The 21,679-nt window shown below is 42.7% G+C and overlaps 3 protein-coding genes across 4 annotated transcripts; 1 reads left to right on the top strand and 2 right to left on the bottom strand.

Moving 5' to 3' along the window:
* Nucleotides 1-4,332: 4,332 nt before the first annotated feature.
* Nucleotides 4,333-5,755, top strand: LOC127757011 (phospholipase A1-Igamma1, chloroplastic-like). The gene has a single exon (XM_052282416.1). The coding sequence runs from the start codon at nucleotides 4,357-4,359 to the stop codon at nucleotides 5,701-5,703; it is 1,347 nt and encodes a 448-aa protein (XP_052138376.1). The 5' UTR covers nucleotides 4,333-4,356; the 3' UTR covers nucleotides 5,704-5,755.
* A 261-nt stretch (nucleotides 5,756-6,016) lies between these two features.
* Nucleotides 6,017-10,647, bottom strand: LOC127757012 (mediator of RNA polymerase II transcription subunit 19a-like). Of its 2 annotated transcripts, none has more exons than XM_052282419.1 (7): nucleotides 10,386-10,647; nucleotides 8,877-8,944; nucleotides 8,164-8,450; nucleotides 7,852-8,079; nucleotides 7,708-7,762; nucleotides 7,470-7,608; nucleotides 6,017-6,385 (listed from the first exon to the last, which is right to left on the bottom strand). In XM_052282419.1, the coding sequence occupies exons 2-6, from the start codon at nucleotides 8,905-8,907 to the stop codon at nucleotides 7,586-7,588; spliced, it is 624 nt and encodes a 207-aa protein (XP_052138379.1). In that variant the 5' UTR covers nucleotides 8,908-8,944; nucleotides 10,386-10,647; the 3' UTR covers nucleotides 6,017-6,385; nucleotides 7,470-7,585. The 2 variants fall into 2 exon arrangements, with proteins under 2 accessions (XP_052138379.1, XP_052138378.1); XM_052282418.1 differs by having other exon boundaries at nucleotides 6,018-6,385; nucleotides 7,703-7,762; nucleotides 10,386-10,644.
* A 1,211-nt stretch (nucleotides 10,648-11,858) lies between these two features.
* On the bottom strand, nucleotides 11,859-16,453 carry LOC127757010 (hydroxyproline O-galactosyltransferase GALT2-like). The gene is made up of 7 exons (XM_052282415.1): nucleotides 15,531-16,453; nucleotides 14,735-14,967; nucleotides 14,336-14,626; nucleotides 13,723-13,851; nucleotides 13,456-13,629; nucleotides 13,270-13,377; nucleotides 11,859-13,182 (listed from the first exon to the last, which is right to left on the bottom strand). The coding sequence occupies exons 1-7, from the start codon at nucleotides 16,369-16,371 to the stop codon at nucleotides 12,976-12,978; spliced, it is 1,983 nt and encodes a 660-aa protein (XP_052138375.1). The 5' UTR covers nucleotides 16,372-16,453; the 3' UTR covers nucleotides 11,859-12,975.
* Nucleotides 16,454-21,679: the final 5,226 nt, after the last annotated feature.

The following is a 21,679-nucleotide window of genomic DNA, read 5'->3' as shown; positions in this document are numbered from 1 at the left end:
ATTCCTCTTTTTGATATAGCATGAATCTCAATAAAGCATCCAATGACTCAGCATGTAATGTACATTGTAGGTGCATCTGGATTGCATTGTAAAAATCCTCTTCTAATAAATACTCTCTCCGTTTCACAATGTAAGACTTTTTAGCATTAACCACATTCATATATATGTTAATGAATCTAGACGCATATGAATATGGACAATGCTAAAAAAATCTTACATTGTAAAACGGAGGAAGTAGAACATAAGTTTATATTACTCCAACAAATGCAAATGGCAGTGTGAGAGCATCAACTCACGATTGCCCTGTTATCACAAAATTTCAATATGAAGATTCCTTGTGCATGAGTTCATATATACACCTCCCGAAATGCTTTTTTATATCCTATGGATGGTTTCCATTTTAGTAAAGTACATGAGCATGCATAGAAAAAAATAAGATTATGCTGTTAATAATTAGGGTCGTCAAACATCCTTAGCCAATCAACACAACTTACAGATGAGACAAGATCTAAGTTGGGGAACAAGAGACAGAATAATTAATCGATCACTAGGGAAATAATTTCAACAAAATTAGCAACATAAACAGAAGTCATAACCCCCGGCTGCCTCCGCCACCCCAGCAAGCCCCACGCCAGGCGAAGGGGAGAAAAAAAAAAGGCCTTTTTCAGCGTTCGGGCTGATTTGAATCGTAGGAATAAAAATCACGGGAGCAGAAAAAAATAGAGAAGTATAGTAAAAAAGTGGACGTGAAACAAAAGATTAAAAAACATAAAAAAACAATAGTTCGGATAGTGCATAAAAGAAACTCATGAATCTTGATTCTTTATTAGAAGGTATAACGTGGTAGCATATGTTATCTATTTTTCAGAAAACAATTTTGATCTCTCGAGGAGATATCCCCTCGTTGTTTGCATGTCATTTACTTAAATGATTATAAAAAAATATGAAAAAAATTGAGAAGATGCATTAACATGTGATATATCACTCCACAAATATGCAAGTTCAAATTCAACTTCTATATCTCGCAACAAAAAAAACAAATTAAACTTCACCTAGTTAAATTATATTCACAGTCAATTTTTTTTGTTTTCGTCGCGTGATGTAGAAGTTGAATTTGAACTTGCATGTTTGTGGAGTGATATATCACATGTTAATATATTTTCTCAAATTTTTCAATTTTTTTCATAACTATTTGAGTGACATACAAATAACAAGGGGATATCCCCTTAGGATCAAAATCCACTCCCCTATTTTTGTGTACTTAGAGCACCTAGAATAAGGCTAAAATCGAACCATGCGTAAGAAAAACCGAACTGACCACACTGTGAAAGCTCTAAGCTAGCTGCATCCGAATAATGATGGTATATTCTTCTCCATCTTATCCATTACCAATGACAAACTGAGAATGGATCTCACATCCACATGTATATATGCACGAAGAAACTATACACATGTGGTGTGTCCAGTGCGGAGCCAGGGATGCAGCCGTCCACCTAATTCTGGGATGTTGATGAGTGGATCTTGCCGGGAGTAAGCCTGAAATTAGAACGGTTAGATAAGAAGAAATAGGTACTAGTAAGTACTATTACTTAATCCAACAAATGCATGTGATGACTGATTAATCAGATTATAAGTCAATACAATGTTACTTTAAAAAAGAACAACAATCGACTTTCCACTTGCTACATGCATCATGTGCTAGGCAGCTTTACACATGGAACATACTAACATTTTTTAAGGCAAAATCCAAATAGTGTGTAGGCGATGTTTTGCGTTAACTACTGCACGGTTTTTTTCAGTTTTTTTTACAACCTACATCTTTTAAACGAGGTAATACTTTTATGATTATATCATTATATTCGTCGCAATTAAATATTTGTAACAAGATTTGATCTCACATGATTATATTCCGATGAAAGAATTTCTAAAAAAAAGTATTCTGGTTAAAAAGATATGTATATTATAAATTACTTTTATCATATATATATATATATATATATATATATATATATTAGAATTGAATTAATTAAATTAATTACTTTTTAGACATTTATGAAAGTAACTTCAATAATTCAAAAGTAATTTATACAATTATAAAAGTAACTTAACAAACAAAATAAAAGTAAGTTATAACGGCACTAAAAGTAAATCCGTTGTGGGGTTAATAGTATGCTCACGAAGAACGAAGAAGCGGTCGTTCTGAATAGTTGATTAAAATTCAGCCTTCGCCTCCTGGGTTTCGTTCTTGGATGTGGCGAGCGTCCAGCTTTCTTCGTTTTCTACTAGGTGAAGTCGGAGCTGCTTTGTTGGGTGTGATGAAGCTTGGCAACGATAACACATTGCAGTTTTCGAGGGGTGCTAGTGTTAGCTGTGTACAAGAAGTGGTGCTCTGGCGGCTTGGGCTGATGTTCAAAGTGGACAATCGGTGTCTTGCTTGTTTCTGCGATGCCTTTGGCAACGATGATGTGATAGCCGTGGAGTTGGAGCTATTGTGTCGCTAAGCGACAAGCTCAGCAACGATAACACTTGCCTCGCGAAGTCGAAGCCTTTGTATCGCTTACAGCAAGCTTTTTATCGATGGCTACTTTGGGCTCCGCCTTTGTCCTTTTTTTATGGTCTTGGTAGCTTAGGTTAGCTAAGTGTGTTGTAGTTGTGGTTTTCGTCCAGTTTTCCCTAATTAACTGTGCATTGTGCAATTTGTTTCCGTTTTCTCCTTAAAATGAGTCACCTTCTTCTTTATATAAAACGTCAGCAACGGCCTGACCCTTCGAAAAAAAGACTTAGTAATGACTATCATGAACTCAACAGCAAAACGTATACCATTTTTATTATCTAAAAAAACTTGACTACTTAATGCTCCATCTATTTTATATTATAAGTTGTTTAAATTTTTTTTCTTAGTCAATTTTTTTTAAGTTTGTAGAAAAGTATGGTAACATTTTGAAAATAAAACAAATATATGACCAAAATACATTCCACGTTAAATTTAAGGAAAAAGTACGAATTACCCCCCCCCCCCCCGAACTATCGCGGTCGTCTGAATTACCCCCTAAACCACAAAACCGGACATTCTTCACCCCCAACTATGTAAACCGGACGAATTACCCCCCCCCCCCTCGACCCAATCCACGGTGGTTTTGGTCTATGTGGCGTACACGTGGCAGTCCAGTCAGCGTTTTTTTAATTTAAAAATTGTGGGACCCGCATGTCATACACTTCTTACTCTCTCTATTCTCTCTCTCTCTCACTCTTTTCTCTCTCACGCAGCGCGCACGCCGCACGGCGAGGACGAGCGCGGGGACGGGCGGTCGGTGAGGTGAGGCGAGCGTGGTGGCGGCGGCGCGCTCTTCCTCTCGCCCTTGGGCCCGGTCGGCGTGGGCGGTCGGCGAGGTGAGGCGAGCGCGGCGGCATGAACGGCGCGAACGTCGGCGCAGAGGCGGAGGCAGCGGAGGAGCAGAGGCGCCAGAGGAGCGTGGGGACGCGCGGCGGGCTCCTCCTCGGCAGTGGCGCGCAGGGACGCACGGTGGGACAGCGCCGCCACCACAGGCTCCTCCTCCTCGTCGTGGGCCGCTGGGACGCACGGTGGGCGGCGGGCTCCACCCTAGATCCAAACACGAGCTCAGTGATGAGGCATGGAGCTCGGGTCGGCGGCGAAGTCAGAGCTCAGAGCTCGGGGAATCGAGGATGGCGAGAAGAAAAGAAGAGGCCGGCAGCCTCGCTCCCCGTCCGGCACACGCTCTCCTCGTCCGCCGGCGATGCGCCGCCGCCGCCTCGCTCCTCCGCTGCCTCCGTCTCCGCGCCGACGTCCGCGCCGTCCGCACTACCGTGCTCGCCTCACCTCGCCGACCGCCCACGCCGACCAGGCCCAAGGGCGGGAGGAAGGGCGCGCCGCGCCGCCGCCACGCTCGCCTCACCTCGCCGACCGCCCGTCCCCGCGCTCGTCCTCGCCGTGCGGCGTGCGCGCTGCGTGAGAGAGAAAAGAGAGTGAGAGAGAGAGAAAGAAAGAAGTGTATGACATGCGGGTCCCATAATTTTTTAATTAAAAAAATGTTGACTGGACTGCCACGTGTACGCCACGTAGACCAAAACCACACCGTGGATTGGGTCGAGGGGGGTAATTCGTCCGGTTTACATAGTTGGGGGTAAAGAATGTCCGGTTTTGTGGTTCAGGGGGGTAATTCAGACGACCGCGATAGTTTATGGGGGTAATTCGTACTTTTTCCTAAATTTAATGATACAAATTTATATACTTTAGCAAGGACGGACCGGCTATATATAACGGATGCTGCATTGCAGTGTGTCCCACGCCCATGCATGCAAAACACACTCCAATCCAAGCCTTTGCCTTGCCTTGCCATGGCCAGCGTCAACCAGAGCAGCCTCCTCCATGGCATGGCGGGAAAGCTCAAGGCCTCTTTGGTTGCCGCCAAATGCAGCAACCGATTCGTTCGTTTCCCTGCAGCAGTCGACTCTACTCACACAAGATCGAGATTTCTTTCGCAGCTTGCCACGAGGCCCACGAGTAAGGTGTATGAGCATCCATCATGGCGAAAGCCAGCCAGGACGTCGAGGATGATCTCCTCCGCCATGGCCGCCGGCGACGGCGACAGAGCCGAGCTCCTCGGCTACGGGCTCATGGTGGACGCCGCCTACCTAACCTACGACGCCGTCAAGAAGCAGACCGACGGCCGCGAGTGCTACGAAGCCGTCTTGTCCGACGAGCTCGACAAGCTCATTGTCACCGCCGGGGTGGAGGATGCCAGCCGGCGGCGGCGCCGGCACGTCGTCACCGCCCACTTCTTCGCCACCATTGAGCCACACCAGGCAGTTGTCAACGCTCTCGTCGGCGGCGTGGACAAGACGTACTGGTTCGGCTACGTCGCCGTCGCCAGGCGCGGCGACTGCTGGGACGTCGTCGTCGCGTGGCGCGGCTCGGCGACGCTCGCCGACTGGATGATGGACATGCATGTCATGAATCTCGTCGATTTCGGCGGCGGCGGCGCCGCCGCCGGCCATGTGGCGGAGGGGTTCTACAACGTGTACACGTCCAAGGACGCGAAGGTGAAGCACGGCACGGTCAGCGCCAAGGAGCAGGCCGTCATGGAGGTGAAGCGGCTGGTAGACCATCTCCGGCGGCGTTCCGGCGCCGCCGGCGAGAAGCCCGTCAGGGTGCGGGTGACCGTGACGGGGCACAGCCTCGGCGGCGCAGTGGCCGTGATGACCGCCCACGACGTCGCGGCGGCGCTGGCCGCCGACGCCGACGCGGAGGGCGTTCGTGTCCGCGCCGTGACGTTCGGCGCGCCGCGCGTCGGCGACGACGCGTTCCGCCGCGCCGTCGCCGCGCGCGGCGTGGAGGTGTTCCGCGTCATCGTCAAGCAGGACATCGTGCCGAAGCTGCCGATGGGGGAGGAGTACGTCGACGCCGGCGACGGCGACTACGACATCATCAAGCTCGACGACGGCGGCAACTGGCTGTCGCCGCTGGAGCTGATCAGGGCGCACAGCCTGGACTTGTACCTGCAACTCATCACCCTGCGTAACCCCGCCATCGCTTCCGTGCTCAGCAATTCGAACAGCGATGCGCCGCCGCAGGCCAAAGAGGAGTGGAAGGATATGAAGGAGGAGGAGGGATACATGCGGCTGCCGTTCTTGAAGCTGAAAGAGGAGCTGGACAAGCTAGAGGGCCCAAGCCCAAAAAAGTGACCAAAGTTTGAAGCCCATGACTGAAATTTCCCAAACTTGGGCCATGCTTCGTACGATTTCTGGACTGTTACTTTTGTAATTTGTATTTGCGTTCATCCTAAGTATTTTGTTTACCCCTCCTGTTTTGTTTACTATCCAGATGAATAAAATGGCATCTATCGCTATTTAAATATGTACATTTAAATGGTTACCAGTGATTTTTTTTCCTTAATAGCGTCAAATTCCACCATCACGTCAATGACAATCTGACGACAAATGTTTACACGACAGAACAAGAAAATGGATATAATGGGTTGTACAAAATGGATCATTGCATTTCTCAATGGCTGCAAAATTAACAATCTTCCTTGATAACAGATGAATTAGTTTTTTTTTAATACAAGTTAATTTCTCATTCCCCTCCGACAAACGCATTTCTAGATCTATCCAACACTGTTAATGCTAACCAGAAACCTGATCTGAAATAATCTACGCCTAATCTTAAGAAATTTCAAGTTGGGAGTCATCGACAAGTGTTCCTACAACCATTTGGCCAGGAAACAAAAGAATTGCACAATAAAGTGGGTTAGTCCCTATTTTACGAGTTACATGTTCCCCAGGATTGACGCTGCAAAACCAACATAAATAGCAGGCAAGACGTGTTCTTCTGAAACAGCTTCAACTAAATATATATTCAAGGTATCTGCACCATCCACATAAAGTAAGTATTAGACAGTTGGGTGTGATGAAAATTCAAAGAAAGCGAACACTGATTTGCAAATTGCAAAATGTTGCCATCAAACATAGTAGATTGATTTTCATATGGCAGTTGATATCTCATAACATGTAATATATACTCCCTCCTTTTTTTAATAGATGACGCTATTGACTTTTTCTCACATGTTTGACCATTCGTCTTATTCAAAAAATTTATGTAATTATAATTTATTTTGTTATGAGTTGTTTTATCACTCATAGTACTTTAAGTGTGATTTATATCTTATACATTTGCATAAAATTTTTGAACAAGACGAATGGTCAAACATGTGAGAAAAAGTCAACGGCGTCATCTATTAAAAAAACGGAGGTAGTATATATGAATAGCGCGAATGGATATGCATTACAACAACAGCTCTGTCATACGCTTGAATATTTCAAGAACAGATAACTAAAGATTTGCAAATGATGCTGGATGTTTTGCAAAGAAACAACATTAAGCATGCAGTGTGCTGCAAGAAAGTATTTTTATGATACATTACTACATTTCTGCATCAAAGTCTTCCTCTGTTATGATCTAAACAGAAAGCAGCATTGATTTCTTTCTCTTTCTAGAATAGCATCAGGTAAATTGAAGATGGTCTACAACTCTACAGTTACAGTATGGTTTGCCACTTTATCGTGTGAAAAGGAAGACAGAAATTTGTCGAGGTCCAAAATTGACTTCCCACAGAGAAAAAATCAGGGCAAATACATCTACACATATTTACTTTACTATGATGTGGATAATAATTACAAAATGAGACTATTGTGTAGGGAGCCAAGCAAAAGGCAGAATGTCTTATTCTCTTCATTGATTAATACTTCGAATTATTTATTAATTAATCATTTAATATTTAAAAAAAGTAGATATTCTGCCTGACACATTACTAAATTTGTTGGTGTTAATTCACTTCTTTTTCATAGATTGGCAAGATTGTTGTTCATGCATCCACAACCCATCACTAGATCTATGGGAAGTACAGAAGAAATTTGAATGCTGCAAACAAAAAAGTTCAAGTAGCACTAACCACTACTGCGGTGGGTTTTGATGACAGAAACCTTCTGAGCCTCCTTTTTAAGGACATATGACATGGATTGACAATCGAACTAAGGAAAGTGTAGCTAACTAAGTCCATTCCCTGTATCATCTGTTCTGGAACTCTTGTGCTGACATACACAAGCCATGTTAACAAACAAAAACGAATTACTCTATGAGGAGATTTGCAATACCAGCAAGGATCATAATGGCTGTGTGTGCTACCTTACTTTTCTTGTGCTTATGCACATCGGCTGAATCCTCCATTCCCTCATGCTTCCTTTTCTGAAAGATGTCCAAAGCCCAGCATATGGAAAGATGGTTAGCTATAGAAGTTCTCAACATACGAAATTTCCTACATTAAATGGACAAACCTTCTCATGATGTTTCTTTGAATGATCGCCACCAGAATCATGATGCCCACTTTTATCCTTTTTCTTGTCCTTATCCTTGTCTTTGTCTTTGTCTTTACTCCGATCTTTATGCCGATGTTTGTGCTTCTTATGCTCCTTGTCTTTGTCTTTGTGCTTTTTATGCTTCTTCTCTTTGTCTTTGGACTCACTTTTCGGTTTACCCGATATAGTCGGTATACCCTTTTCAGCCTGATGAATGGTTCAATGTTGTAAAGAGGACAGAGAGTAAATGAACACTGTGATAGCAGAAGTAGGAGGATAAATGGATCTTACAGAGGGCAAATCTACTGGAGCCGTTTCTCGAAGCTGAAATGCTTGCCCCAGTGTTTCCATGTCAAACGGCTGGATATAAGCAGGCTTGTCCCTCAAGTATGCGTTCTGAACCAGCTGATCTAGCTCCATTCCTTCTCCTTTACGAATTTCAGTGTCCCCAACAACATTGTGAAGATAATGTGTATCTGATATTGCCAATGGCAAAGGCTTCTTGCAAAAGAAATCATGGTGGGCAAGCAATTTATAGTGGCTTATTAAATCAACAGCACCAGTGAGCTCCCTAGGGCCTGAAATATCAGAACCACCAGCATTTCAAGCAACCAAGACATGGAAAAGGACATGTAACAAAAATTATGTTACAAAAGAGAAAATAGCTTATAATGAACAGTTGTCGCACTGGTAGGCTCAAAAGTCAGCACTGATTTAAATCACAGCAAAAAGAAAATCACTGCATAACACCCCCACCAAAAAAAAATTGACCACAAATATTTCAAGATGTTTGACAGTGTTTCCGGTACATGGAGCTCACTCAGCTCAGGACAACAACATGATGTTTGCATCAGATAACCAATACAAATGATTATGGTGGCATCAGCTACACGCCAAATAAAGCACAGATTATCCCTGCTTATTCTTTAAACATAGTTGGGACGTTTTTGCTGGAAATCTTTTGATGTTCAGAAAAAAAAAATCCTTACCAACAAAAACCCTACCTTTTCCAAACTTCTTGTCATCAGAATCCATCAGGTTGAATCTTAGCCTAAGCACAGTGCATATTCACCTGAAATTCAATTGAACAAAATTTTACAACTAGCGTACAAAAGCAAAGTCAATAGGTCACAGTATGAACTTACACTGTGGCTTAATCGATCCCTGTTCCCGGAAACAGAATATCTACCAAAACAAAATTGATTTTCATTTCCCAAAAGCAGACCCATTTATTGAAAACAATTTATCACATTTCAAATTAGATAATCTACTATCCATCTATATATTCAACCACATAATGCCATGACTGCAATACTGCATAAATATTAATAAACAGATTGATAAGCTAAACTCCACCAATCCTGGGAGACACTTACAATAAATATTCTCATGTTATGGAACATATATCTTAGTTTTCTTGAACTTCTTAGTACTTACTGTCGAACTGTCAAAGTATCACAATGAGGAAACTTAAGTGGCACTATGAGTTTTAAAACTGGTTTTCTTTCACAATTTTTACGATACTGGAAAACTGAAGATTGTGTACATTTCTATACTGACAACATAATTCTCTTGTTCCACATAGTATCAAAGTAATAACAGAGTAGTAACAAAGTTGGGAGATGGGTCTCTAACTCTCTATTTCTTTGTTGAACATGAATGAAGCAGTAACATAGCCCAAGATTGATACAGTAAAACTGGAGAGACATAAGGACGTGGAGCATGCATCCAAAAACATCTCTTGGTTAGCAGACAGAACCTTTGTGTGATCTACTTTCTAGCAGATCCAAGCAACATTTTGTAAATGATCTAAAGTTCTACTCACAAGCTTTGACATTGACCCCAAAGTCTAAAAGATTAATGTGCCCAACACAACTCTGGGTTAGCGGGTAGAGCCTTGGTGGCTTGGTATGCTCTATTTCTAACGGACCAAGCCATAAACCGTATGAACCCTACAACCTTTACCTACATTGTTTGAAATCAGCTCAAACTCCAAGAGCCTACTACTAAAAGCTGAAAGATTAATGCTCGCCAGACCAGAGGAACAAATTTATCTTCTCCCTACAAAAAAAGAGCAACAGTTTTTACTCCTCCTTTCCCTTTTGGAGTTAAAAGTCACACAAAACATTTTTCTAGCACGCCATTCTTGTTGTGGGGGAAAATGCGCAGCATATGGCGGCATGTTTCTATCGTCACTAAATTGATGATCATGCGAACTTTGCTAGAGTTCGGCACATAACCAAAAAAAGCACTCCTCTGCTACTGCAAGTGTGCAATGAACCCAGCAGAGCATAGTATATGCAACTCGAAAACCCTAGTTCCACAGCTCCCCCATCAAACCCTCAACTGGAATTACACTAATTGGACGGGGCAGCGCCCCGGAGAGATTCGGAATCGGGTTCGATTGCTCGCAGCAACAGCGAGAGTAGCAACTCAGATTAGGTCAAACTTTGGAACCAAGTAACCAAACCCACCCCACCCGCCCACCCAAGCAAAAGCTAGGGCTTCCTCACCGGAGAAGGGGGAGAGAACCGGCCCGCCGGGTCGCGTGTGTGTCTCCGCTCCACCCCCGCCGAGCTCCGGGCCCGAAGAGGAGCGGGGAGGGAGGAGAGGAGGCGGCGCGTCTCGTCGGCGGCGGCGGCGGCGGCGGCGGCGGGATTCGGGGAGAGGCGAGGCGAGTCCGACCGACCGTCGGCCCGCACCCGGGTGGGGGGACTCCTTTTGATGCGGTGCGACGCGACCCGGCGTCCGAGCCCCCCCGTTTCGCACACGGAGAGGGGCACTATGGTAAATAGGCGAGAAAACAATGAGGAGACAAAAGAAGGGTTTTCCGGAAAAATATAAAATCGAAACTGAACAGTATACATTTGGTTCAGTTTTTTTAAAAAAAAGGAAATAAAAATTCGCTGCTTGGATTTTTAGGGAGAATTTACTATTTGCCACTCTATCAAAATGCAGTGTGCAAACGTCATTCTCCTAAATTTTCATTCGCAAATATCACCGGGCCCACATGTCAGCCTCACCCCGCACCGGGTCCCGCATCACTTTTGTTTAAATGACCAGGTTCTGCATCAGTTTTGTTTGAATGGAAAGTGAGACTGACGTGTGAGTCCAGGTAGTATTTAGGAATGAAAATTTGGGAGAGTAACATTTGAACACTTGCATTTTAGTAGAGTGGCAAATTGTAAATTCTCCCTACCTCGATAATATAATAATTATATTTCTAGAATTTAAATTTGTTCCCGAATAATTGTCACAGTACGATACTAGTAATCTCATTAATCACTTCTCATTCAGATTTCTCTTTATTTTACCCTCAACTATCTTTCTACTCTTATAAGAATATAAACAGTAATTACTTTGATGAGGGGATTTGCCGAAACCAAATTCAGATTCAATTATAAACAGTAATTGAGTGAATTCTATAAAGTCTATGTTCGTTTAAGACCGTGGAGGATGGACGGTAGATTATTCTGATTTTGTGTCGATTATATAAGAACACCAACGAATGAATTAAAATCAATATTTAAAAATTTTAAAATGGATTTTGAAAAGTACGCCATCCATTTTATTTTGTTTAACGTTGATTATTTCAAAATTAGACGGTCATACATTTGAAAATAGAGGTAGTACTTTTTTCAAAAATCACACCGTATAGGAGATTTGGAAACAATGTTAATGGTACTAGGACCAGTGACATAATAAATTTGCACAAGAAAAAAAATAGCATTTGTCGTTGATAGCTCGTTCTTTAGTCCGTCGAATTCTATGGTCAGGCTACCTGGCTGACACATCAGTACATCACACAAAAAACTCAACACTAGTATTTTAAACAGAAGCAATATATCCAAGGATAACGTCTGCGTGAAATTCTATCTGTTTTCTACCGAGCATGCATTACTAATTTCAGGACATAATTGACTTTTCTGTTTTTTTTTCAAACCTTTGCACTGCTATAGAGTTGGCACAATCAAAGAACAAGCATATACTGGCATACAACCAACAAAAGAAATGATATAATCTCATCCAAAACTGTCCACCTCCAGTTAGTGCATAAATTGCAGACAAGAAAATGCTCAAGAGAATCTCTTATATGCCACTCTAAATTAACCGGCTCCCTTATATGCCACTTCAAATTGGTTTCTCTCTTTTATGCCACTGGTTTAAGTTTCTCCTCCCTTTTATGCTATTGCCCCTCCCTTTTATGCTATTGCCGTCAGTCCACCGTTAGTTGACCATTAACTTCATTGTAAAAAGACGCATTTGCCCTTGAGAATTAGTATACAACCAATAATAGGTATTTTAGTACTAATATAGCTACTGGATACAACATATGAAAATTGATTTTTTCTACATCACATGCAATTTTAGCCATTACCATCACAAATAAATTTTCAATGTAAGCATGAAACATGTAGTTTTCCAACAATATTTTTAATATAAAGAGCATTTTTCACTGATTCTGACAAAATTTTGTTCACTCAAAAAGGATTTAAAATTAGTTATGATTTTTTGAAGTTTACACATTTTTTAGTTGAGAGGGCATATTGGTCATTTACGAAAAAAAAATTACCTTTGACTAACAGTCAACTAACCCTATAGTGGTGGGAGTGGCATAAAAAAGTTGAAAAACTTAAACTAGTGGCATATAAGAGAGAAGCCAATTTTCAGTGGTATATAAGGGAATTGGTCAAATTCTAGTGGCATATAAAGGATTCTCTCAAAATGGTTTGCCCCTGTGCTGTACTTCTAGCAGCTAAAATGCAAATGTGATTTCTGTCCCTGCCTCAGGCTTTCATTTCCCCACCCACATTCGCATTCACCTCAATCACCCAAACACAGCTGTATGGTACTCCTAGATGTATACCACATGAGCTCCGGGAGGTGAAGCAGTAAATATCCCACCGATATAGTACTTATCTTGGTGTAGAAGAGCTTCTGTGAAATGGTATCTGCTGTCAGTCGAGCAAGACGAATTCAGGTCAAGCAAATGGAGACCCTGGTCCATGTATGCGCGGCGCAAAATATTGCCTTCATGGGGATCGATCGACGTTGCCTTCTGTCAGTTGTTCAAGTGAAATCGAAGGAGTGGATGAGTGAGAGTCATCTGTAGTTACAGCAGTGTGCTCGGCCTGATGAGAGTTTGTTCCAGAGGCACAGCATTTGCCAAGGTGACTGGTAATGTGCCGTGAAGTAGTTATGCACGCAGCCGAACTGGCAGAACCTCCAGCTGTGAATGTACTGAACAGGGGCAGTGCTGTTGAAGTCTTCGACCCACATGCCCATGCTCACATCTTCCATCTTGAACAACTGCAGTGCCAGTCAGGTGGCAATCAGATAGCATTAACGGTATGTGCAGGGAAAATGGGTGCAATGAAGTTTCAGAATAAGCCTCACCCTTAGGGAGTGATTTGCATGGCGTGATACGATGTCTCTTGCAATGTCGATTGAAATAACATAGCCTGGTCCATTGGCATATGGGGGATACACAAATTCTGGCCATTCCTGTTGGTACCCGGCATGTTTAAAGTAACCAAATACATGTCAATCCAGAAAGTTTACATTTTACAAAAGTGAACATACCTCGTACGTCACAGCCCATTTACCATGCCGGAGAGGCCTGTGTAACAGGTTTAGGTTACCCATATAAAGAGGCATGGTTCTGTTGTAGACGGAGATCTGTTTCAATACTACATCCAGCCTCACAAAGGTGTCATCATCACATTTCATGATATACTCTGCAGTTACATTTTGCACCTACACACATATTGCAATAGTATCTACTTGAGGAAAAACATGTGTGCTGTCAGAAACATTGTTTGGAGCTATTTTGAGATGTATATGACTTACCCCAAATTCACATATTGCAACTGTTTTCAGAACCACCAGCTCATACCGGTCAATAAATGGCAGAATGACAACATCTCCAAAATATTCTGCTTCTGTCTTTAGTGCTGCATTTATCTCTTTTCTATGACTCTACAGAAGCATAATGGTCACAGATTTCTGTTATTGTTATTTTGGGAAATTATTTTGAATGAGCTATGCAGATATGATGTATAACAGCATTTGCAGCAAATACCTAATAAATGTACTACAATCTTAAGTTAAAAAATGCAAAAATAGCAATTATCCTCAAATCTAAAATTGTGTATATTGCTGCATGCGATAAACCAACCACCCAGCTACATATACACGTGAAGCGCATGCAATGTCATACAAAACACCTTGTAAAGAACACATATGTCTGCATATATCTAGCCACAAAAGATCTTCTAGAGTGAAAGATGAGTGTAAAACAAACCATTGCCCCCAAGCCCCCCCCCCCCCCCCCCCACACTACTCCTAACTCCTCATGTAATAGTAAACATATGGAGGATTACAAATTTACAATGTAGCACGACATACCGTACGTTAACAAATGCGACCAAAAAACATTGCCAAATCATGAAAGTTATCTTACCAGTGCAACAAAGAACCGAGCAACCACATTTCCCAGTTGGATGGCAGGGAACTGCATCCAGCTTTTTCTTATAGCCATGCGCTCAGCAAAATGGTTTGTAGCAGAGATTATGCCAATAAAAACCTGAATTGGTTCCTCTGATACTGGGCGAGCCTTCCACCTATCAGACATTTCCAAGACCTGCTGGAGAGAGAAACTAGGATGGACCTTTGGAAGAGAGGTTGCATATATAGAGTGAACGTCTACGCCGCCTGTCACAGCTAAACCTGTGGCATCTTCAAGAGAGAATCCCTGAGAAACATTTGTAACCAAGACAGTAGTTACTCAGTATTTTCACTCGAAGAAGCTAGAGTTCTGTACAGGGTAACATAATATTGGCCAAAGTAACTGAAAATTTACCATCCTATGAGGAAATGATGCAACATGACGGCCTCCCACGCTAACATGATATCCTTCGATACCAGCTTGGATGGTAAGAACAAACATCTTCCCCTCTGAAAATGGGTATGGCCATCTCATTTCTGGTTTCTTTGCTCGGCCGATGAACCTGTTCAACCATGAGCCTGTCTTTGTTTCTTTTGAATCAACACTGTCTCTCCGATCCCATTTCTCACATTTAATTAATCCATCCACTACAAAGTTAAGGGAGATCAAACATAAATACAGGCAAGGAATCCGCGATGTTGTAACTAGAAGACAGCACTATTTTGGGTCAGATTTGCATAAAAGAAACATGATACAGGCAACACATTGCAGTATCAACCATGAAACTGCGCATTTGGCTTGCTAGGCAATTCCATTTATAAATGCGGGACAGTTTCAACTTTTCACCTTACAATGTGTATTCACTAAATACCCTAACAACATTCAGAGTCAACAAATACAGGATAACAAACCCCACTAGGAATTAGCTCGACAGATAAAAAATAATCGGTGACTGGTTAAAAATCATGTGAAATGTAACCAAATGCCAGCAATGCTATCTTGATCCACAAATACTACTATTAGTTACTTCCAATTTCCCAACACCTAGCAATCTTCTTTTCTTAGATCAAAGAGTTAGCAATCTTTCTTACTTGTAACCTGTGAGTGATGTCTGAAGCATCAATTCAGCAACTAAGCAAGCTTGAGCACGAGTAATTGCAATGCAACCTGAAAAATCAACTGTAAAGAGTGGGTAGAAGAAGGGATATACCCTGGTCATCGTTCTTGGAAGGGTTGCCGTCGCAGCGGTGCGCCTTGCCCCACTGCATGCGGAAGCAGGTGTTCATCTCCAGCACGGGGCGGTGGCTCCAGTCGCCGCGCAGCCGCGGGTTGAGGTGGAGGATCCTGGGCGGCTCCTCCCCCTCGACGGCGCGGAGGCCGCGGAGCTCGACGGCGAACTGCGCCACCATCACCGTCCCGTTCCCTTCCCCGCGCCGCTCCAGCGCCTCCACGTACTCCGCCCGCGCCGCACGCGCCGTCCCCACCACCGTCACCGCGGAACCCACGGCGAGGCCGCACGGGAGGAACGCCACGGTCTCGCCGTCGCCGCCGCCGATGTTGATCGACGCGGGGCACTTGGTCTCGCCCCCACCGTCGCGGGAGAGGATGGAGTCCACGTCGCCCGTGAACGCGCACGCCTCCTCCCACGCCTTGCCGCCCAGCTCCCACGCCTCGTCGGCCATCCTCTCGAGCTCGGAGAAGTTCCCGCCTCTTCCCCACCGCCTCCGCCCCCTCCCTCCAGCTTCCCACCTCCGCCGAAGGATCTCTCCAGTGATGCGACCATACCCCGGGACGACGGCGACACCATCCCCCCCAGCCCGCGAGCGGGGCGCCGGATCCTCGAGCCGCCGCTGCACCATCACCTCTCCCGCGCTGCCGACGCTCGCCGGGCGGGTGACAGCAGCCGGGTCGGCGATGCCGGCGAGGCCGGAGAGCTTGACGGACACGAACAGGAGGTACACGAAGGCCACCGCGGCGAGCAGAGGCGCCACGCGGCGGCGCGCGCGCCCGCGGCCGCCCAGGAAGACCTCGGAGCTTCGCGCCCTCTTCATGGCGGCGTCGCCGGCGAGGAGTGGGCGGTGGGTGGGATTCCGGGTCCGGGAAGCGGGTCGGGATCCGGAATGGAGGTGAGTAGGTGGGTGGGTGGGGTGGCGGTTTCCGGGTTTGGGATTCGGAAAGGGAGAGGTAACCTTCGCGGTTAATTAATGGGATTGGTGCTGACGTGGCAGTTACTTATAAGATGTTAATTGCTCGTGTGGTTAATGCAGTCATGCTTGTGTTTGGAGTTATCTCTGTGCTTTTTTGTAGTAAAGTGGAGTTGTTTGGATATTACTACTAGTGCTACCGTTATTAATGCTGCTAGTAGTGATGTATTTCGATGTTACTCTGATCAATTTAAAGTTTATTTAAGTAATGAGTTCATATGTCATTATTTCCAATGTTATTATAGGCCCTGTTTTTACTCAGACCAAACTTCCCCTAAACTCCCAACTTTTCATCACATCACATCACATCCAAAACTTTCCTACTCACATAAACTACCAACTTTTTTTTCCAAACTATCAACTCTTTCCAAACTTCTCTCCAATTTTAAGAACTAAACACAGCCATACTCCCTCCGTCCAAAAAAAACTTAACAAGGAAATGTGATCCCTCCTATAACAACGAATCTGGACTACTCTTTATCTAGTTTCATTGTACAGGGGATGTTAGTGTTTTTTTTTTCATTCAAACACATAAAATTACACAAAATGGGTCAAAACACGGTATTTTCTATGTCTAAAATATAGCAACACAATACTCCGTTGGTCGCAATCTAATACTATATTATTGTTATATTTTTGGTACGGATGAAGTAAGATATAAACAAGTTGATGGTTGGCTCTTGCCCTACATCAAACTTGTTCGAACTTTGCTAGGTTTGAGACGGTGATTTTTTTTTTCTTTCAAATGTTTGCAAGAATTCATGTGGAATTTATATACATATCTATACTGTGAAGTTTATACTTTATAGGGATTATTAAAATGAAATGGACATGGGCATGAATTCTTCAAGAAAAATTAGAAAGAAAAACATCACTCCCATGCAAAGTACAATATCAATCCAGTTGGAAAATAAAATAAATACAAGTTGGACCATCATGTGGATCAAAAGTGCAGAATGCCGTTTATTTAATTAATCAAACGAGTCCTAAACTCTATACATGACTAAGTATAGATTCAATAATGCATTCACTGTTAATTACTGGGAACATAATGTTGTGATTGCATAGCAGCAAACAACTACAAACAAACACGCAGCATAATTTGTGCTGCTTGTACTGTCGCAGTAGCCACAGCCAGCTTAAATTTCTTGCAGCGATTGCATTTGAAAGATTGTATACATGAAAACGTGTTTTTTTTAGTTGAACTATAGAAGACGATGTCATTAGTGTCCATCTGTCGGGTTCTCTAAACACGAGTTAAGGATATACCTCCTCTGTCTTAAAATATTGATATATAGTACAGCAGGTAAAATCTCATATAGATAGCAACGTTTGATGATACGGTGATAGTAGTATGAATTGCAATTTGCGACCTTGTCCTTTCCTAGCCAGCAAATGGGATCCAGCCACGTGTCCACGACAACTGGCAGTTGCCTTCCCTCTCATCATCACGCATCGCTGTTCCACCTCATCAGAGCACCAGAAAGGCCACGCTTGGGCCGGGCCCACCGATACTTCCAGCCCGGCCCACACATGCGAAGAAGGCCCCCACCCCTGCACGACACGTCACCTCGGTCCAGTGGGCCCCACGCGTCAGCGGGACCCGCGCTGGCAGTCGGGCCGACCACCACAACACGAGCCGTCCCGTCGAGGCGGTGGGGCCCACGCGCATCGGACGGCCCGGCCGCCGTGCGCTCCGTCAGGTCCCATCGTGTCGGCGCCGAACCAAGCGGCATCGCGGGGGGGGGGGGGGGGGCGTAAAAAAGTGAAAGGAAAAAATAAATTGAAAAGGCCTTGGAGCGTTTGGTAAAAAAGAAAGGGAGGGGCAGGAGTGAACCTGTAAGGCTATGTCTGAATAATGGAAAATGAGAAGTGGGATTGAAATTAAAAAATAAATAAAGGTTTAGGATTAAATGAAAGAGGAAGAATAAATGGTTAGGATTTAAAGATGCTTTTTGGTGGGTGGGAAATTATTTCCCTAACCCATTAGCCAAACAAGGCCTAAAAGATAAAAGGCTCCCATCCTAATCAGCCAAAAGAAAAAGACAAATTTAAATTTTCAAACTTAATTTTAAGATTGATTTTGAGATATTTTCAACGTAGCTTCTTTTTTAGCTTTAGCTTTTAAGTCACAAGAACATATATATAAAAATTTTACCTATAAATCTATTTTTATTTTCTAATAAGTTGTTTTGGCTTATTAGGAAAAAAAGGCAAAAGGCCGAAAAAACTGAACAGCCATGCATGCATGGGCTGGTTGTACTGGGAGGAGTGTACTGTAGTTCAGAGCATTTTGCTATCAGGTGCCAGCTGAAGATTTTGACTACCTCTGCTCTTAAATAGGAGTGCTCGGCCTCTAATCATCTGCTTGATTTTATTAGCTACAGCCCAAAATTTAAATTTTAATTTCAAATTTAATGACGAGGTTTTATTATAGATTATTTTCTTGCATTAGCTTTTCCGTAGTAATAACTTCTAAGAGAACATGCTACGCATATAAAAGTTTGCCTATAATCTATTTTGGTAAAATTTAGGGCCTCATCGTTTGGCTTTTTTTCGTAATAAGCCAAAACGGCTTATTAGAGAATAAAAATGAATTTGTAGGTAAAACTTTTATATATGTGTTCTCGGTGACTTAAAAGCCAATGCTGAAAAAGAAACTATGTTGAAAATATCTCAAAATCAATGTCAAAATTAAGTTTGAAAATTTAAATTTTGGCTTTTTCTTTGGCTGAATAGGCCATCCGATGGGGGCCTTACTATGTGGCATTTAAATGTATGGTCTTTGTTAAGAGACACTACACCAACATAAATTTACCTGAAGACACTGTTGTTGTGATGTCTCCTAGCAAAATCAGTTTTTCTAAGGGTTCCCTGACAAATTTTGCCAAATTATTTTATGTATTTACTTTATCTTTCCATGACTTATGATGTAGATCAATCAATAGTAATAAGTTCTTTTAGTTTTGACTGCTCGTCCTTTTTTTAAAAAAGAAATAGTATATACTTAAAAGGTTGTTACATACTCCCTCCGTCTCATTATAAGTGTAACCATAAGTTTCCGCGCCCAACTTTAATCGTTCGTCTTATTTGAAAGTTTTTTATAATTAGTATTTTTATTGTTATGAGATGATAAAATATAAATAGTACTTTACTCGTGACTTATGTTTTTAAATTTTTTCAAAAAATTTTCAAATAAGACGGACTGTCAAAGTTGGGCGCGTAAAACCATGACTGCGCTTATAATGGGATGGAGGTAGTATTGTATTAGCAATATGTGTCATGTCATAAATACAACTTTTGTCAACAATAACAAATTAATCGTATAAAAGTTACTCCTACTAATGAGTAAGGTTAAGATATCGATGGTAAACAGTGATAGGTAAACGAGACAGCGCAACTAATTGAAAAAGATAAGCCTAGAGAGTGACTGGCTGCACTGCTGCTGCTCAGTACTCCGTACAAATAGGATTACTACTGTACTTCGGAGTACAAAATGTAGTAGCACTAGCCATGTACATATTTAGGGTGTTTAGGGTGTTTTAGTTCACATCAAAATTAAAATTTTGATTGAAATTAAAATGATATGACGGAAAAGTTAAAAGTTTATGTGTGTAGAAAAATTTTAATGGGATAAAAAAGCTAGAAGTTTGAAAAAAAATTGAGATCTAAACCCAGGCCTTGGGAGTACTATACAGTCGGAGGATTTGGCATGAACAGTTAAGGAAATCAATAACACAAGAAGTCCTTGTCATTAGTGACATTGAAGAACTGTCTTTTCGAGGTAATTAAATGGTGAGATTTGGGAGGACGCAACAAACCTTCCATGGTGTGCACTGTACAGTACTCATTATTTGCGAATAGGGGGTTATACTGTGGCAGGACGTCCTCAATCGTCCAAAGCGTGAAACTTGCATGGAGAGGTCTAATGCAAGTTTGACTTGATCGTTTGATGATAAGCCATGGTGTGTACAACATTTGAACAATGGTGTTATTCGTTTATACTGAAAATGAAAATGAAGATAAAGTTAAAGCAAATTTAAAAAATATTAGTATAAAATTAATTAAGTTTTAATTATTATTTACTTGAGAAATAGAATTATCTTTTTTTTAAACAACTTCTGTATAAAAAGTTTTACATAAAATATCAGTTTGAAAAGCATGCTAGAAATATATGTTAATAAAAAAAAAGACCAACGTAAATCAAAGGCACAAGGCTGATTTCGTTTAGGGGCAACGTTTATGTTTGAAAACGGTAAGTACTAACTGCACAAATATATATATATATATATATATATATATATATATATATATATATATATATATATATATATATATATATATATATATATATATATATATAAACTACCTCCGTTTTAAAATATATCAATTTTTAACTTTGTATTTAGATATAATTTTATCAACGTATGTAATCGTAAGTTGTTTTTTAAGCGTAATCAGAAGTATGAACAGCTGAAAATTGAAATCAGACACCACAAGCGAACTGCACGGAGTAGAAAGCTCGCACCTGTTGCGCAGAGCTACAGAGGCGATCCACGCCGTCCATCTCCCGATCGGACGGTCGGCATACTCCCCGAGACACGGGCGCGAGGACCGCATTAAATCGTAGTCCACGCGCGGCATGGTGGTGGGCCCCACACCCCCGACCCCCCAGTGGGGGAAGGAAAGGGACGAATCCTCGTACGCCGAGAGACGCACGGGGGTGGGGGAAAAGACCCTGCTGCCCCTGCACGTGCCCACCCCGCCAGCTTGAGCCTCGGGATGGCTCGAGCCGTCTGGGCCGTCCGATTGTACTGCGGTGGTGTTGGTTCCACGGATCTCGAGGCGGAGCGTCGAGACTGCCGCCCAAGGGTGGGGTGGTAATTTGGTGGAGTACTACTTCAACGTCACTTGTACAGGAGGAGCGTGGCGTGTGGTGGGTTTTTTGGCTTGCATCCTAGGTAGGTTTTTTATTGCGAATGAGTCCTTGGATACCTCGCATACACCGAGGGCATGTTTGGCACAGCTTCAGCTCAGCCAAATAATTTCAGCTTCACCTAAAATGAGAGCGGAGCTGGGTGGAGCTCTCTCACAAAATGAACTATAGAGGTGGAGCTGGGTTTATACAGCTCACAACTTCACTCCAGACCAACTC

This window comes from Oryza glaberrima, chromosome 12, assembly GCF_000147395.1.
Source record: "Oryza glaberrima chromosome 12, OglaRS2, whole genome shotgun sequence".
Lineage (NCBI taxonomy): Eukaryota > Viridiplantae > Streptophyta > Magnoliopsida > Poales > Poaceae > Oryza > Oryza glaberrima.
The sequence above is the reverse complement of the archived record's forward strand: the minus strand, read 5'-3'. Positions and strand labels throughout refer to the sequence as shown.